Source organism: Nanorana parkeri, unplaced genomic scaffold, assembly GCF_000935625.1.
Source record: "Nanorana parkeri isolate BGI_ZX_2015 unplaced genomic scaffold, ASM93562v1 scaffold407, whole genome shotgun sequence".
NCBI classification, from domain to species: domain Eukaryota; kingdom Metazoa; phylum Chordata; class Amphibia; order Anura; family Dicroglossidae; genus Nanorana; species Nanorana parkeri.
Genome location: NW_017306675.1, coordinates 137236 through 156847, shown reverse-complemented (window position 1 = coordinate 156847; position 19612 = coordinate 137236). Strand labels below are relative to the sequence as shown.

General features: G+C 38.3%; 1 protein-coding gene across 1 annotated transcript in view; it reads left to right on the top strand.

The window, feature by feature from the left end:
- Positions 1–19612, top strand: part of HECW1 (HECT, C2 and WW domain containing E3 ubiquitin protein ligase 1) — a 242690-nt gene that overhangs the window by 142235 nt on the left and 80843 nt on the right. The window contains exon 4 of the mRNA XM_018559623.1: positions 6106–6200. Coding sequence (XP_018415125.1) covers positions 6106–6200 — 95 coding nt within the window. The remainder of the gene's footprint in view (positions 1–6105; positions 6201–19612) is intronic.

Genomic DNA, 19612 nt, shown 5'->3' with positions numbered 1-19612 from the left:
TAAATCTAACTAGTGGGAATAAAGGGTTTTAAGGATTCTTGGTGGAAAGTAGATAAACAAAGAATAGAAAATGTGGACAAACAAAGAACAACAGATATAACAGCCAATTATGAAAGCAGATATATAAAAGCCAGGGTCTCAGAGGGCCTGACCTTTGGTACAAGCTAAAAAAGGTAAATGAATGATGTGAATGAAGACCCGAGAGAGTTGCAGGTCACAACATGGAACTGATTCAATGGAAAGTGTAATGAGAAACAGCTCTACGTGAGGCCAGGATCCTTCAGTGCCTGGGAATAGGAGAAAGAGGTGGATCATAATTACAGTTACTGTTCTGCCTCCCCAGTCTAAGCATTGAAATATGATCTCTGAGGTTGTAGAGAGAGAGCATAGTAGTGTAGTAATATTAGTAGTGGTAGTACAGTAGTGTTGGCTGACAGTTGACTCAATCACTGACACCATGAAGATTATCGAAAACCTAATTCCAGACTGTGAAGATCTTGACAACAGTGAACGTCCAGATAGGTCAAAAGATCATAATATGAACCAGTCCAGCAATACACATGTGGATGAATTAGACACTGCTGGAAGGCTGAAACTAACAACACAGAGAAAACAGAACTACAGGGGGGAGGTAAAGTCAAAACTCTAGCAATTTATGAAGTAAACAGTGCTAAACAACAAGTCACAATTAAGGATGCACCGTTGGCCCCATTCACACTGAGCGACATGAAAATCGCGCGATTTTGAGCGATATTGCGCGACGAGCGATATTGAGCGACGTGTCGCGTGACATCGCGCAACTTTTTCCTATTGGGCTGTATGCAATCAGGAGCAATATCGCTCGAAATTGCTCGAAAAAAGGGTCATGTAGGAGCGACAAGCGATATTGAGCGACGAGATGTGAACAGCTCCATTGAAATGGATTGGAGAAGCTACATAGAGCGATATCGCGTGGAAATATGAGCGATATCGCTGCAAAAATCGCTCGATAAATCGCTCAGTGTGAATGGGGCCTTACTATTTCGGTATCGAGTACGAGTACCGATAATGTTTTTTTTATTGTACTCGCCGATACCGAATACCGATTCCGGAAGTCCCATTAAGGAAGCTATTATTATTGCAATGCATGTTAACTGGCATTCGTTAAAGCACCACACTGCAGCAGGAATACAGTATATGAAAGGGGCCTGTAGAGTAAATAGCAACCTTAGGAGTGCGGGTGAATATATCTGTAGGCAACTTTATTTGGATTGTTTTCGCTAAAAATACACAATTCAATTGATAAAAGCACACTAAAATCAGTATCGGTGCACCAAAAAATACTTTTCTGACTAAATCTCAAAGATAAAAATTTACTGAGTTCATCAGCTGATCACTCCAGTGTTTGTCCTGCACACAGAGGATTGGTAAATATCAGATATTTACCAATGCTCCTCAGCCGCCGATGACAGCTATTATTTCAAAGGAGGCCGTCGGGGGAACCGTTCTGATATAAGTTCATGGTCGCTAAAGTTTATAGCAGCAGGGAGAAAGCAACCGATGTAAGGCATACTGAGCTGGCCAGCTGGAAACAGTCGTGTTACGCCATAAGCCTCATGTCGGTGGCAGGGAAAGAGATAAAATATAAATTTCTTGGAATTGCATTGAGACTCATATGTGTTACCAGCACTGATCACTGTCAGCGTGTTCTCTCTCCACAGAGAGGAATCTGACCTGGCACATACTAATGTATCCCACATTGAACTGCTCTGTCAGCAGAAATCTGGGGTAGGAAAATAATTATTGGTGCTTCTTTAAGGGGAAATGTGTGTGAGGTATGTGATTGTCTGGGCATGGAAAAACTGTGAGGGATGATTGACTAGAAATCACATCCTCCTCAGTTACACTGTACAGTGCCCAGGCTAAATGATTAGCGGAACCCCTAAAACTTCTTTATTGGATTATGTAAGACATACATGATTTCTAAATGCTTGCAGCAATTTTAAAATAGGCAGTAAATGCTATACATTTGAAAAACTAAGAGCAGAGTCAAACTTGAATTGCTTTTATTTTCATCTATATTTCTGTGTCTTACCACCTTTTAATTCTAAATTAAAAGTTCTTTAGTTGCTTTCTAATAACTTATCACAAGTTAAGCATTACAAAAAATTAGTGAACAACAAAACAACAAAAACACACATTTTGCATACTGTACACTAATTGCAGCTAAAGTGATATTAAACCGCTAGGTTTTTTTCTGTTTTTTTTATGAATGGGAAGCCCGCATTTTTACAGATCTTTGGGTTTTTTTTCAATTCCTCATTTTCAAGTGGGTCCCAACATTGCCCTGCAGGAGGCCACGCCCCTCCTCTCCTCCTAACATTTTGACTGATGGCCTCAGTATCCTCCCCTGCAACCAGGACATTCGGGGAACGGAGGATTGCTTTGGGGACCTGCGGTGGTGACAGCGCTGACACAGGTAAGTGTGGGGGGAGGACGGGGGACACAAAAAGGTACTGGGCATTTTTTACCTTAATGCAGAGAATGCATTAAGGTAAAAATCGACTAGCTTTTAGTTTTACTTTGGCTTAGCTGCACATACCACCTTACAATTCCTAATTGTTTCTCTTTTCATCTATCTCTTTTAAAGGATTTTTTTAAGTAGCACCCCTGGTCCTTTGCAGAAAAATACCCTATTAGATCCAGTCCTGTTTCAGTTTCCTTCATTATAATGGCACAATTAGGGATAAGGGAACTGGGCAAAGTCCAGGACGTCGAAGATTCAACGCACTCAGGAAAAAAAACACTAAATCTGAACATAGCACCAAACCCAATTGAAGTCTATGGGAGTCGAATGTTGTTCATTTTTATATCCTCTTTCAAGGCCAGTTTGCAAACTTTTGTTAAAAAAGGACATGGATAGCTGGGCACTGCCATAGGGGACGTGTCAATGCAAAAATATTTTTAAGAAATACTGTTCAGCAGGTAGATAGTCTTTTATTGCAGCATACATTGGTCAATAATGTCTCCCAGGATCCCCATCCCAATAATTTACAAACAAGCTGCCACTAAATGACACATCCCTGGTTGCTGTTTGCTTCTATAGGAGTACATCCTACTGTTCTGCAACTTCACATGCAGGTTTAAGCCATCCCTAAAGCATGTTATTTAAATGATTTGTGTATCTTAAAGATGAACTCCAGGCAATCTAAAATGCACTGCAAGTGTTAACTGCTCGTTTTGGTTTTGGTTTTGGTTTACAAGCAGTAAAATGAAGAAGATATACTCACCTGATCCTCAAGACTGCTTGGCTGTAAGACCAGTCCACGCAGCCTCTTCTTCCACCGGACTCCAGCAGTCTAAGGACCCGTGAATCACGGCTGATGCTGCATTTTTAAGCCCCTACACAAAATCAAGCAGTTAACCCTTGCAGTGTGGGGGTAGCCCCACTGCAAGGGTTCATTTTTTAATTGCCCGGAGCTTCTTTAGGATACACAAATACACGCATTTCACTTTCCTGCTTTAGGTATGGCCTAAACCTGCATATGAAGTTGCTGAACAGTAGGCTGCACTCCTTTAAAAGCAAACAGCAATGTGTCATTTAGTGGAAGCTTGTCTGTAAATAATTGGGCTTGATCAAATTTGGTCATGGCCATATCTGGTCAATAAAGTCACTGCTACTGTGTTTACATTCCAGAAGCACTGGGGATCTGTTGTTTGCAAGGGAAGTAGAGGCAGATGAAGATCGTCAAGCACTGCAGGTCATGATTGACATGGAGCTACGTCACTGTATGACATGATTGACGTTGGATTTACCTCAGGGGACATGGTTTAATTTGTATATTGTTGTAATAAAGGTCTTTCTGCATGGTGTAGGTGTTTGTGTTCACTACTTTGATTTTTTGCTGAATCAGTAACAAGGGGTACTATGTATCCCATACTCATTCAAGTGGGGAGGGGGGAGTGTCTGGAGGCCACCTTATTTTAAAGAATAAATAAACAATGCCTCCTTTGTAAATCTGACATCAATCATGTCATCCAGCTATTTAGATCCTTCTCATTTACAGTATGCGAAGCCCAACAATGTCGACTCGTCTCCATGATGACCCGCCGCAGCAAATCTTCACCCACCACTACTCCTGATGCAACTAAAAGATCCCACTGGCTTCTGTATTTAAACAAGCCAATGCTAGCTTATTTACAAAAGCTGGCAATGTTCTGTCATGTAATATAGCTGCAATAGTCCTTCGGTTCTTAAAGGACAGGCGTCTGGCCTCATCAGTTGGATGTTAGGGTGGACGGGCAAGCTGGCAAAATATGACCAGTTTATTCACCAATTCATTGAACTGTGAACAGTTTGGGTTCATGTAGAACTAATATTTTTTTTTTTAGCATGTAAATTTTTATTGAATAAAATAAGCAAAAGTATACAATATCAGTTAGATATACATTCAAGAATATTCAGAAAGAAGATTGTAAGCAATGTATATTGAACAGTCTTTGATCTTCAAACTGTCCCAAGGCAGGTGACTAATAATTAAAGCTATCAATAAATGAGAATCTAAGTAGTATTATATAACAACTTTCAAGAGGACTATCAATGGTGTTACAGATCGAATATACACAGAGAGTTGACATCATTATAAGTAGAGAGAAGGGGGAGACGAGGCAGTATAAAATAAAATATAAATATAAATAAAAAGGGAAGAGACTAAGTAAAGTCAAAGGACATCAAGTTGACCTAAAGGAATTTGTCAATTTCGCCATGAGATATCATGAGGAGTATTGAAAGATGGTCATCACTCGTAATTGTTGTACAGTTAGTTCAGAAATGAGATCCATGTATAAAAACATTTTTTAGTTTTGCTGTTATTTAAGTTTAATATCTAATTTGTCAAACAGCATAAGGCGGTGTAGGTTGATGTAAAAAGTTAGAAGTGATGGGGCATCAGATGATATCCAATTTGTTAATATAGTTTTTTTTGCTGATAAAAGACAGAAATGGTCCCAGCGAGAAATAAAGGAGGATCTAGCTAGTGATTCCAGGGGCAGAGCGTGGAATAGGCAGTAGGCCGTAGACAAAGTGCTAGTTTTATTCGAACATGTGTTTATATATGTGATTATGCTGGACCAATAGGTCTGTATAGTGGGGCAGGACCAAAGTAAATGGGAAATGCCAGCAAGGGGGTGTTTACATTTGGTGCAAGCTGTCAGCCACATGGAGTTGGGGTTAGTAGACAGTATATTGTGAATAATTTTAAATTGAATCTCTCTCCAGGATTTGCTTATCATAGATTTCCTGAGTTGAAGCCAACCCCATCCCTAGGTATGATGTGCCAAATATAGCTGCTTACAGCAACCATAAAGATATCAGACCGGTGCAATCTATTCTGGGCTTGTGCATTCATGCAACGAGCAGTTAGGATACCCTGATTGATAAGCTATATTGTCTAAATACAAGGGGCATGCATGTGTATTCTTACTGGAATCTTGGTGTGCTGTGTGTGTTTTTCCTGATCTGTGCAGTAATCCAGTATGAAACTTTGCCTTTGTGTGGGAGCTAATCATAATTTGAGCCCACCAGATAATGGAGAGCAGGTTTTGCACCTGTACTAAAAAATTATTGGTAGCATTATTCAAAAAAGGGTACCCACTTCTTTAAAACAACCAGTTGCTTTCCAGTACATCAAGTCTTAGATATGTTTTCTATCAGGAACCATCAGTCCATCAAGTCCTATTATTTTGTAAGTGAGCTAGCTGACTCGTCTGGTGGGTCTGAGGCAAAATACATGTATTTTTACTCCTTTGTTAAAATGGCTTTGCTCATGACTGTCCCAACAGGATGGGTGAGATACACATGCACCAGACGCTCTCTAATCAGTGATTGGCTACTTTGTTGTTTAGCACATACAAGAAGGGCCTGTAAACCACTGTACCTTCATATTTGGTGTTAGGGTGCATAAAGACTGCAGGTCTTCGTTTCATCTTTGAGATATGCCTAGAAATAACAATCAATAACATTGACTGCAATTGTGTATTAGCCTACTATTTCTTGTCATATAATATTATCCTATGTTTTTAATCTTCCCAGTTCCATTAATTAAAGCAGTCTGTTTTTTCTTCCAGCTGAAACAAAGATCTGCTTTAAGTATTATCATGGAGTGAGTGGAGCTCTACGTGCTACAACTCCCAGTGTTACTGTGAAGAATCCTTCTGCCCCTGTGAGTGTTTGATTTATATAGTATTCTGATTTTATGTCGACAAATGTAGACCGTTTTTTTCTAAAACTGAAATATGAGATTTGGCAAACTAAATATATCTAATATTTTCAGCTCACTGTGAATTAGACTTGTGCGCCGTCAAAAAATTTGTTCTGTTTCGTTTCGGAATATCCGTTATTTCGTATTTCGTAATTCGTAACTGATATTTCGTATTTACTGCTTGTATTGTAATGCAACTCTCAGCAGGGATTTGCATATATCTACTGCTTGCTAACAGAGAATTTCGATTTGTAACGAAATGAATCGCACATGTCTACAGTGAATGGCTAGTAAATAATAGTTGCTTCACTATCAGTTTAAAGGTTTATGTATATGACAGACTTAGCTATCAAAGGTTGTAAAGAATATATTTGTACAATGTCATTCTGTGATTTTTTTCTTGAAGTTTATGTATTTATTTTATTGTTTTTAGTAGTGCTGTAATAAACATTAAACATGACCACTTTTAGGCAAACTGTAGCTTTTATTATAAAAGCATTTTTTTGATTAAAAGCCCCAATTTCGTACTTTTAACTGCGATCATGTAACAGGCTGCATCCCAGTTTTTCTATGGGAGGGTACTTCTTGCAGCATCCACCTCACAATGATCAGCGACAAGACTCCATCACCAAAAGAGGCGCCAGTGATGCCATTGATAGTGGATCCAGGTAGCTAAAGTTCAGCTTACATGAACAATATTTAATTACCTGAAAAAACTGTTTGCCATAACAAATCTGGCTTTCATGCACCCTTGAGTTTAGTCTGGTCAACAGTGCCACATATTTTAATTTCTGACCATTTGATTTTTCTTTGAAATTATAGCTGTTAGTCTATATACTTAACCATGTTAATTTGGTTTTGTTAGAAAATTATAAAATGGTTGTTCTCAAATATAAGATTATTTGTCCACTTTTATAGTGAGGCAATATACATTTTGCTTGGTTGGAGTAAGGCATTGTTTACCCCATGAGGGATGTTTACTAGGCCAAAATGAAGATAGGTGATGAAGGTAAGATTACAGCAGTGCTGTGAAAAAGGGACAAGGTGTGGGTGGGAGGTCTTCCTGATGTTTTAATGGACAACAGTAAGGATTTAGAAGGTGTTTTTGCACTTTAACTATTTAAAATGGATATATGCACTTTAGTTTTAATATCTAGGGAGGTATGATGGCATAGTGCAGTGTAGATTTTGTTATATAAAGGATTTAGTAGGGTCTTTGAATCTCGCTGTAATCACAATTTCAGAAAAAAGCTTCTGGTAGAATGAAACTCTAAAATTTATGAAACAGAGCCCACAAAATGTCTCCAATTTGGCCAAAATTCTCTCAGTTTTGAAAGGAATGCCACATATCCTGGACTCTCTCAATTAACTGGCAGATACTGTATATTAAATGCCAGTAGGAGCTCATGCTTCTGCTTGAGCCACTTATGTCAGACAAATAGCAGTCTAGAAGATTAGAGTGGTGATGGTGAAGTTAACCCCCTAGGGGAAAAAAACCCTGACATTTTTTGATTATATCATTGAAATGTGATAGTGTTTGTCTGTATCAGGGCTTCTCAAGTGTATTTTTACAGATTCACAATAATGTTATGAAAATAATAAAAAATTATTAGATAGATAGATTTTTACAGATGATGAGCTACAAGGTTTGAGGGCACTGTCTTGCAGAACATGGAATGCTAGATGCTTTAGTAGCATGTAAGTTTAATTTGCAAAATAAAGAAATATAAAGTAAAGGTGTTCACTGTCTTAAGCAGACATAGTGATCAGGGGAGGGAGGTCTGTTCGTCTACACCCCTTTCAAAGAATCATATAGGATAGGTGCAAATTTTTTTCCTATCAATAGAAAATTGAGGCCTTTTAAACCAACACACCAGACCAAACATTTGAAATGACAAATTTGTTACAATTTAAAATTTTTATTATTACATATTAATTTTTAAAACAATAAAACATTATTTAAAAAAACAATGAATTACTCATGCGTAGTGTACCACAATGAATGTTTTATATTTTTTTTGAGCCAAAAATCTGTTTCCCTTACTTTGTGTTACACAATATAGCCACAAAAAATGAGTGACAGTATGAAAACCCCCAAATTACCCCTTTGTGGAAAGTGGACAGGTCATACACAGAGGGTTAAAAAGTAATTCCACTTTCCCAGGTGAATTTTGGAAAATGGAATTAATGGATCAGGCTGGACAGGACAAATATGACTCATTTGCACTGATAGTTTATCAATAGAACTTTTTTTACTGCCAAGGATACATATATACCAGAATGGACAGAGAAGAGTTTATTTTGGGCAGAAAGCTAAAGATAGTTTATTTTCCTGCTTAATTAAAGAGAGCTGCAGCTTTTACTTCATGCAGAAAATGACACTATATGCATCTCTGTATTCCAACACACCCCGGGCCTTATGACAAACTTCAGTGGATATGCTGCCACTATTCTTTGGCAACTGAGTGGACAGAAGACACCTTGAAAAAGAACATTGAGTTCAGCCGAACATTCCTGATTATGTCAATGGGGAAAGCAGTGGAGAGAGAAAGATTAAAATGAGAGTAGTCAACTAGTGCTGCTTATCTCAGCAGATAACAATATATATCAGTACAAGTTTGTTTGTTTTTTACCTTTTCTAATCAATGTTTTACTGAGAGTTTTGTTGCCTACCACATAGACACAAGACTGATGTTTAATCAGGCTAAAACAGCTTGGGTAGCTTTCATATTCTTTGCTTGAAGCAACGAGAAATAAAAAAAACTCTACAATATTATATACTTTGTAACGCACTTATGACAGATTATCTAATAAACAACTTAACAAGTTTTTGCTGTTTATAATTCCTCATTTTAAAATGGCTCTAGGGTGCGTATACGTATATATAACCAATATAGGGGACATTAGACTGAAAGATTAGGCACACGGACTGATACAATCGATTCAATGTTTTCAGAATCATATAGGATAGGTGTAAACCTATTTTTATCAATAGAAAATGGGGACTTTTTGAACCAAAACACCAGACCAAACATTTGAAATGACAAATCTTGTCTTGGTCTTTACAACCAATTTTGTGAATTACTGACCACTAATGTAGTGTATTGTTGCAATTAACATTGATGGTGTATATTCCCATTCCATTCCAAAGTGTTGTGTTTAAAGGTCCTCGATGCGTTTCACCCAGTGGGCTTCCACAGAAGAACAAATCCATCAAACTACAAAAAATATATACATATTTGTTCATTATTAAATAACATTCAGGAATTGTAAATTATGTATTAATTGTGATTATGGCTTACTGTGAGACCAGCTGGATATAGATCAATATTGGTAACGGCACAGAGTCAAGACATCAATTCCCTTCAGGGGGCCACAAAGGGATCAACATACTTAGGGAGGAGACAGAAGAACACCACCAGACAGCACCTCTTGCACACTAAAAAAATCAAAAGAATACACAAATCCCTGAGAGGGGACTAGTACCAATACTTGCTTAAGTATTTAAAAATCCAAGACATGCAACTCCCATGTCTAAACACATGGGGATCTCAAATAAAACCCCCTCAACAAATATCACCTGGGGGAGTCCTCTTGTTTTCCCACATATACATTTAAATCTACCATCCCCTATCCAGTTGTAACATACCTTGTTGGAAACCAGATGTGAGAGGAGGCTTCCCTTGCACCTGGTGTCCTGGGGGACTCTGGGGTTGAGAACAGAGACTAGAAGGACAACAAGTGGCAGGAGTGCCAGTGGTGTTGAGCACCGTGCAAGCCGTAATCCGAGGGGACGAGCCGAGGTTAGTTCCAAGCGGGCAATGGAGGTACACAGGGGTCAGGCAAAAGCATAGTCAAAAGAACAGTTCTGAGGTCAAGGGCAGGCAGCAATCAAGAGTCGTCAAGGAATTCCGGGTATCAAAGAGCCAGGCAAGGATAACAGAATCACAGGAACAGGGGATAGCTGACGATAATCCAGCAACATGGTGGTGCTGTGGCTGAGCTTATATAGGGGAAGTGATAGCTGTGATGAGTCACTTCCTGTGCGCCACTATGGTGCGTTTCCGTGCTGGTAGTTGACCGCTTCTGCGCATGCGCGGAATAGCGCGGTCCCGAATAGTACGAGAACGGGCGTATGTCGCATGCGTAGTCGGCAGGGATCTCTTACACCATTCTAATCCATAGCATGTATATTGGAGTATCCAAGATAGCCTTTCCATTACCCATTCAAAACCTCCCCACAGCCTTTTACAATAAATTCAAAAAGTACTAACCAAGCTATAATGCCGATAGGTGTTCATTGTCATGGAATCTAAGAAGATCTTTGAAGAAACTCAAAACTCGAAATTCAAAGACCACACCTTTCTTTTACTCTAGTAATGTGGAAAAGGAAAGAGCCAGAGTTGGAGCCGGGTGTCTTGTGACTAGTGATATAATGAGATTGTGATAGAAAACGATATAAGGAATTGGAGTTTATGAATCAAAGAAGTATGATGTTAGAAATGTTAGATGGTAAGGTTTTATCTCCTATAGGCCAACTAAGGGTGATGCAAAGATTTTAAAACTGTCACAGAAGGCAATCCAGATGAATTGGGTAATGCAGTTGGTACTACAGATATGGGGAGATGAATGGTAACAACGATGGGGAAAGAATGTTTCAGATGCATGTTTTAAACAACCTGCAAGTAGCAAATACAATTATTTCCTACAAAAATATTCACAAATGCACACAGGTTTAACCAACTAGGAATTAGAGATTTATAACAGTATTCTATTTTGTTCCAGGAGACATAAGAGTGAAAAGAGACCCTAGACATAGGGAGTAACCATCACCTTTATGTTCCACGGTAAGATCAAACCAGCTTTAAAGGATTTACAACATTGTATTGACATAGAAAACATTAAAATACCTGTAAGCACCCATAAAACAGATCATAATTGTTTGCAGAGAATTATCAATGTCTTCAGGAGCAACAGAACCCATATTGCGTCAAACACAAGATGTTGAGAGGTGATTTCACCAATGTTAATAAAAAGAAAAGAAAAGCGTTGAAGGTGGAATCATTTATCAACAATGGTGAAATCACTCCTTTGTATATGTAGATGTAATTGCTTAGTCTTTCTTCTGAAGACATTGATAATGCTCTGGGTGCTTAGGGTATTTTAATGTTTTCTATGTCAAACAATTTTGTTAATCCTTTTAAGCTGCTTTGACCATATTGTGTTTTTTTTCTTTTCATCTCAGAAAGCCCTATCAAATTTTGTTTCGTGTATCTATTAATTTAAGGGTGAGATTTGGGGAGATGAATGGTAACAACGATGGGGAAATAATGTTTCAGATGCATGTTTTAAATAACCTGCAAGTAGCAAATACAATTATCTCCTACAAAAATATTCACAAATGCACACAGATTTAACCAACTAGGAATTAGAGAATTATAACAGTATTCTATTTTGTTCCAGGAGACATAAGAGTGAAAAGAGACCCTAAACATAGGGAGTAACCATCACCTTTATGTTCTAAGCTGAACATACTACAGTAGAAAGAAATACAAACTTGAAAAACCGTAGAAACAATTGAGAATGGCGCCATGATAAATAGACCAAACAGTTCAGAGAAACAGTAAGTAGGGAAGATAGTGGAATGTAAAGAAGAGGACCTTAAGTAGTGTTAGAGCGAGTTTGAGATTATCATATGAAAACTGAAGCAGGATGTTGTAGAAAGAAAAAGGTGAGAGACCAATGGAAGAATACCTTGAGGGGAATTTATCAAAACTGGAGCAGACAAAAGCTGAAGCAGATGTGCATGACAGCCAATCAGCTTCGCTCTTTCATTTTGAAATCTTAACTGAACAAATTAAAGAGAGAAGCTGATTGGTTTCTATGGGCAACTGTTCCAGATTCTGACTGTTCCAGTTTTGTAATATGTTTTAAAAGCATAGTAAGAAAAGGTACAAGCACAAAAAAATTCTTCAAGAAATAAATACTTGAGTAACAGAAATGAACAAAGTTACTTTAACAGACAAAGAGATGACACCAAGGAATTCATAAAAGCTGCAAAGCAAATGCCATGGCCAAAATTTGGGGAACGATAAGAAGAACCAAAAGCTATTTTAAAGTCCTTAAAACATAAGATGTGAAAAGAATGTCTATTAAAATGTATTAAAGAGATGAAGGCTTCTTATAAAAATGTTGGACGTTATGGAACAATGAAAAAAGTACTTTTCAGAGTTGCTGCTAAGTGATGCCCTTCGGAATTAGACAGAAGCAGACAGTGATGTGGCTGCACTGGAAAAGACAAAACATAAGAATAGAAGTACTGGAGAATGTTTCTAAAAAAGTGGGAACTAGAAAAAAGGTTAAAAACAAAGAAGAGGACTGAGTCTGCTTAGGGGAAGTAATGAAAATGTATTAAAACCTAACTCTTATGTTGTCACTATTACTCTTTCTTTATTGTGTGATAGCATCAAAAAGGGTAATTATTATTATACAGGATTTATTAAGTCCCAGCAGTTTGTGCAGCACTTTTATGAAGCTTTTTATTCAGCAATAAGCAAAGCAGAGAGACATGTGAATGACATACCTGTCTGGTTAATTGTGCAAATTCTAAATTTTTAATTTGAAATACATGTGTCTCTCTGCTACTGGCTCCTTATGATTCCTGTAAAGAACACTGTGCATAAATGGTATGACTTTATCTGCTGCAACCAGTGCTCAGGTTAGACCTTGAATACACAACACCGCGGGGAATGCTGTCTCAGCTAGTGTTTCTGTAGGGCATTATTCATTAAGTGAAGGTATTATATCACCATTGATCCATTGTACAGATTTGTTACTCTGAAGGTCTGCTGGCCACAGTTTACTTCATAGGAATTAAGTCACTTTACACTTCCCGCAAATGGAATATGTCATCATTTGTCAAATTTGTTTTTTAAAGATTCTTGCTAATCTAATTGAGATTTTCTGGATTTAGGGATTGTTATTGTTAGAGTTGATTGTCTTTCAGGATTTCTCAAAGGCTCAAAATTAATATCTGCTATTTTTGCCTTTTGAAAGATAATAGGATGTTTACAGAGGTTTACAAAGTATATAAACTTCTGTGTTAAAGGGTTTCTAACGCCTCTGGTTTTTTTTGCATATATCTACTGCTAGCAAGCAGTAGATATATGCAAAAAGTAAAAAAAAAAAAAAAAACGCTTTAACAGCTGTTTAAACTTACACTGTCTTCGCCCTGCGCTCCCGTCAGAAAATCCGAAACTGCTCAGGCTTGGGGTGGGCGCATGTATGTGCAGTTCAGATTTTCGGCCGGAAGACGAGGAGAGACGCAAGGTAAGTCTATGCACCCGCATGCAGACACCGTGGGACCGGAAGTACCAGCAAGGACAGAGGAGTCAGCGCTGGATCAGAGAGCCGTCGCACCGCTGAAGGGACAGATGTAAACATCAGGAAAGAAGAAGAAAATTGGATTAAGAGATATAATTTAAGGTAAGTGCTAACAATAACATTGGGGAGAGGGAACATTTTTTTTAACTTTAATGTCACATTAACTTTATAAGCCCTAAAACCTTAAATAAATAGCCAAGCAGCACTCTAGTTCTATAAACCATAAATATGTATATATGGTCCAGTGGAAGAGGCACTCACAGGTCCTGTATTGAAGCAACATAAATAGATTTATTGATCGATGTTTGCATGCACCTTGTCAAAACATCAACTAGTATATCTCTTTATGTTGCTTACATACAACACTCTGAAGTCCCTTTTGGACTGTTGCTATCTACTTGTTTTGAGTGCACCCAATCAGTCTTTGCTAACTGTATCAACAATTATAATTTCTGTAATTTTAAATTCATTTTATTATAACAAAAAAGAACATACAGTATAGTATATTCAATATTTTTTAGGTGAATTCACCAACTGTAGATGGTATAACTAATGTTATTATTATAAATGGTTAAAATGGTAATAAACAATGTCACCTCAATAATAATGCAGGGCTTCATTCATTAATGTGGCACATACACATATCTGCACTTTTCTGAGAAGACACTTTATCAGTGAAATCCATTAGATGTCTGGCACCATCTGTGCTGTTGGCCCACCTTCACCACCTAACTTCTCTAACCTGACTATGCCAGTTTGAGTCCAGCTTTTGTCCAAATGAGTGTGCATACTTTTATGTCATCAAAATCTATGGTGTGTCACACATTTGTTGGTCAGTTGCTTCATTCTTATAACATTTGGTCAGTTACATTTGTTTGGAACTATCAGCTAAAGCAGTCTCTGTGATTGTAAAGGAACAGCTACATGAGGGACTTGAACTTTGTTAATCTGGATAATAAAAGCTACACAAAACAACATTGTATAGGGCTTTCTGAGATAGGAAGAAAAGTGAGATCAAACCAGCTTTAAAAGATTTACAACATTTTATTGACATAGAAAACATTAAAATACCCATAAGCACCCATACAAACAGATCATAATTGTTTGCCGAGGATTATCAATGTCTTGAGGTGCAACAGAACCCATATTGTGTCAAACACAAGGGGGTCTATTCACAAAGCTGCCGAAGGATCTAGCCGTAGCTTCCGCTGATCCTTCGGCAAGCTTCGACCCCAGGACTCCTTTGGTTCTATTCACTATAGCCCGTACAGCTCCCGAAGTTGGCCGAGGGGCTCAGTCGAGCCAAAGGCATATGCTTCGGCTCGACTGAGCCCAGGTGAAAGCCAAAGCTGGCCGAACGGGTAACCAAGGATGCTGATCTCCAGACAGCCCAACTCTCCCGGACGCTCAAGGAGTCTCCCGCTATTAGATAGCGGCTCCCGGCTGCCCGGGAGAGAAACACTTTCTCCCGGAAAGTTTTACTCTGCTCGATCGAGCAGAGTAAACCTTTCCCTGCTCTGTTGTCTTTTTTTTTTTCTTCTGACATCGGAGCCGTTGGCTGCTGTCAGCATAAAAAAAAATATGAAAAAAAACAGCATAGGAATGCATAGCTACATTCCTATTGGCTATTTCAATTTGCAACAGCCAATTGCAAACTAGCTATTGCACCCGCCCACTGCTGCTGTCAATCAGCAGAGGGGACCTGACGTTCTTCATCAGGTCCCCTTCTAGTGATTGGCAGCAGCAGAGGGCGGGTGCAATAGCTAGTTTCACTCACTGCTGTTCGGCATCTATGAGAATAGGCCGAACAGCAGCGAGTAGCCTGGATCGGCTGAGTCGAACTCCTTCTGCACTTCGGGTCGGCCGAACATGCTGAGCATGTTTGGCCGACCCAAAGCTAGGCGCAGCAAGCCGATGTACGGCTGATTTTAGTTGGTGTACGGCTGAAAGCCGTACAAGCCTGAAGTGAATAGCCGAACAGCGTTCGGCTCACTTCACTTCGGGTCGGTTATTCACTCGGCTGCCTACGGCAGCTTTATGAATAGACCCCAAGATGTTGAGGGGTGATTTCACCAATGTTAATAAATTATTCCACCTTCAATGCGTTTCGCATCACAGCTTTATTAGCAATGGCATGAAACGCATTGAAGGTGGAATCATTTATGAACAATGGTGAAATCACCCCTCATCATCTTGTGTTTGACACCATATGGGTTTTGTATATGTGGATATAATTTCTTAGTCTTTCTACTCAAGACATTGATAATCCTCTGGGTGCTTACGGTATTTTAATGTTTTCTATGTCAAAAAATTTTGTTAATCCTTTTAAGCTGCTTTGATCATGTTTTTTTCTTTTCATCTCAGAAAGCCCTATCAAATTTTGTTTTGTGTTTGTATTACTTTAAGGGTATGATGAGAATACGTTTTTGGGAGACCTACTATTTATATTTCTGGAGAATAACAGAGCTTACAACACTGTATTTGGCAATGTAAAATGATACAAGCACTCTCTTTATTAATTATTTAGCACACTTTACAACTATCAGAGGGACTGCCACATATAGGTTACATACTCTGTTCTGTACAGCAATGTGTACAATGACTGAATAATTGCCTGTGTGCTAAATCCTACTAGGCATGCTAATTTTGCAGCTTCCATTGTGTTAAGTGTCTGTTTTGTGCTCCAGCAATACAATCTGAAAGTGGAACTACTTAACAAGTATGAGGGCTTGCTCACACCAAATGCACACCAGATCTGCATGATTCTCTGCACACGGAGTACAGTGTGTTATGCCGCGTTTTTGATGCGTTGCGGGCCGTTTTTGTACAAAATATTTTAGTTTAAATGGGCTTTCAGTGCGTTCCAAGGCGTTTGCATGCATTTTTGATGTGTTTGCATGCGTTCCACAGCATTCTAGAGCAGGAAAATAGGCCTTGCTGCACATGCTTTTTACATGCTCTGGAACTGAATGCTGCAGTGTGAACTAGAGAGCAAAATACCATTGGAATACATTGGACGCAGTTTTGATCCCTTCTGTAACTGCTCTGCTCTGCTCCTGGAATGCGTTTGGTGTGAACTAGCCCTGAAAGCTCACTCAGACAGGGCGCAGAAGTTTGCCAGCAAGAACTTTCTGTGGTGCTGAAATAGTTTTAGCACTTTGAGAGTTAAAGTTTCATATTTTTATCATGCCTATGTGCCCACAGCCTCTTTCCACTCAGCTCCAGTGGATGGAGGCCTCCTGATGTCATTATGTCTTATGCCCTGCATTATACTTTGGAGAGCTGAGGGAAAGTCTACAAACCAGAGGGGAAGGGAGAGAAGTGAGCATACCACTGGGGTAGCGGCGATCAGGTAAGTAAGAATGCTTTACACCATGTCTTTAGACATAAATGAGAAGGTAACCCTTGCAGTGCAGGGGTAGCCCCACTGCAAGGGGAAGATTTTTTCTACCTAGGAATATATTTTAAACTTTAACCCATTTACACCAAGCACAACATTGACCCTTATATATTTCCCTTGTATTGTAAGACCAGATGACAGATTCCTAATTCCTGTGTTAAAAAGCCATAATTACAAAAATGGACACATATTATAATGGTTTAGCCATTTGCTATAAAAATAATATATCTTGGTTCCATACCCACTATAAGTCTGTATGAGCACAGATTTACAGTCATTTGAAAGGTTGTTTTTGTGATCATCAATATATTATTTTCTATTTTTAATCAGGATTTAATATTCAATATAAATAATTTATTTTTGTAAAAAAGGCAGTGAACCCCGTGCCATGCATCTTAAATTGCAACAGAATGCAGTTTCGCAGAAAGTATATCATTCACAATAAAAATTCTTGCAAAATTATTTCATTGTAAAGATTATTGTTGACATTAACAAAAAATTAAATGGAAAACTTGGAAAGATGGAAACCATAATCTCTTTCCAAACCTTTTATAATCTTCCTAATACTTTGTAATCCCAGTAGCAGAGTAGAAGATTAACTTTGGAACATCATAGACATTTCAGGTCACATGGTTTCATTTCCAAAGCGAGTTTTAGCTGTATGCATTTCTTACTAAAACTGGAAACACGCATTACAATCTGTAAACATTCTCTGTACAATTTCCCTCAGATATGCCAACTATCTAGCGTGGCGGCCTAAATAATCTATTATATTTATATCCAGTCAGGTTGGCCCTTGAGCTACATATTTGTTGGTAAACTGCCTTGGAGTAGAGATTTTAGAGCTAGATTGTTTTGTTGTGCAAGCTATGTACACATCTGTGTATACTGGCTTTTGAATGCATCAGAACAAATCTATAAAAAATGCAAAAGCAGCTTGACGCCACAGGGGAAGGTCAAATAGAGGTCTGAAGCACATTAGAAGGAACTCTGAAGCATCTCAAAGTGATCTCAAACACAAGCTGAATGTACCTAAAAGCACCCTGCATTTCATGATTTATACAAGCCCTATGACTGACCATAGATGGCCAGATGTCTCCCCAAGACCAATGGGCAAGACGAAATCTGCACACTTTGAGTGGCATTGTAGTCTTCTTCCTAAGGGCTTGTGTAGATTGGTGTCAGTAGCAAGTTAATGTAGTATGCATTCAGGTACTTTTTAGATGCCATACTTATTTGAATTGCATTATTGTGTTGCCTTTGATTAGCTCAGTTACTTCTGAATTGCATCAAGCTATTTCATTTTCTTTTTTAATATTAATTTCAATGAGGAAGAAAAGCAGGTCAGATGCAAACAAAAGTCCATGTACATGAACCCTATCTCGACTCATGAGTTCAGTATTATGAGTAATACCTCCATCCCCTCCTTTTCATATAAAGAGAATGATCAGTATCCATTTACACAGCGATTTAAAGTTACACAGCAAGTTGGAAAATATTTATGTTTATGATAACGAAAGCTCCTAGTTGTCAGAAACACTAATATTTTTCTTTCTAGTGATCCATCATGACCAATTGTCACAAGTGATGCTTAAAGCGACAATAAATTAATGAGTTAAATCTTAAAAATTCCTTTAAGTACATTAACTATTAACAAAAATGTAGCTTATTTGTTTATCACTCAGATGTAGATTGTCAAATCATCTCTGAATTCATTCTGACACTGCCTTCCTTCTGGAGAGTGGTTACTTTTATTCCCCAAGGTCCATTTTTGTATTGTAAAATAGCCACCGCTCCAAGATCACTCCCATGATTGACTACAATCTCACGTTTAGTTTACTAATTTGTATTGAAGTTATAGTCCATTACAGGAGTGAGCTTGGAGCAGTGGCTACTTCACAACACACAAAGGGACCATGGAGAACAGAAGTAGCCACCCTCCAGGAGGAAGCACAGTGTCAGCACCAATTCAGAGATGATTTGAGTGATACACAAATAAGATAACTTTTTGTTAATATGTAGGGTACATGAATGCATTTTTAAGATTTAACTCCTGGGTTTGGTATCACTTTAAGTTTGCCACATCTCTTGTGACAATGAAGCTGTGTATCAGCACCCTTTCGTGCACATACACAGGGATCTTTTCAAGATATAGCAATAAGATCTCATAAACATGCAAATCTACTATGCAGGTACAAGCGCACAACATTAAGTACTTCAGTTCAAAACCTGCTATAGAAAGTGTGGGTAAGGTGGTTTGGTGTGACTGTAATGTAACATTGTCTGAGAAATAGCTAAGATAAATAGGAAATGAGGAGCCACCTGCTTGATACTCCTAATCCTGTAAAATACTCATGATAATAATATTCAAATACTAATCCCCTGCCTTCTAGATCCTCTCCCACAATCAGTTAATCCTAAAACACCGCCTTATGTTAAGAGAACTGCAACCTTAGCTTGGAAAGGTCATACAAATATACAAAGAACAACTGTGAGGTTGGACAACTATTTCAAATCACAATCTGCAATTATGAAAATACCATCTTTTAAATAAGGCTAAGCAGAGATCATTGCATGCTTTTTTGTTATT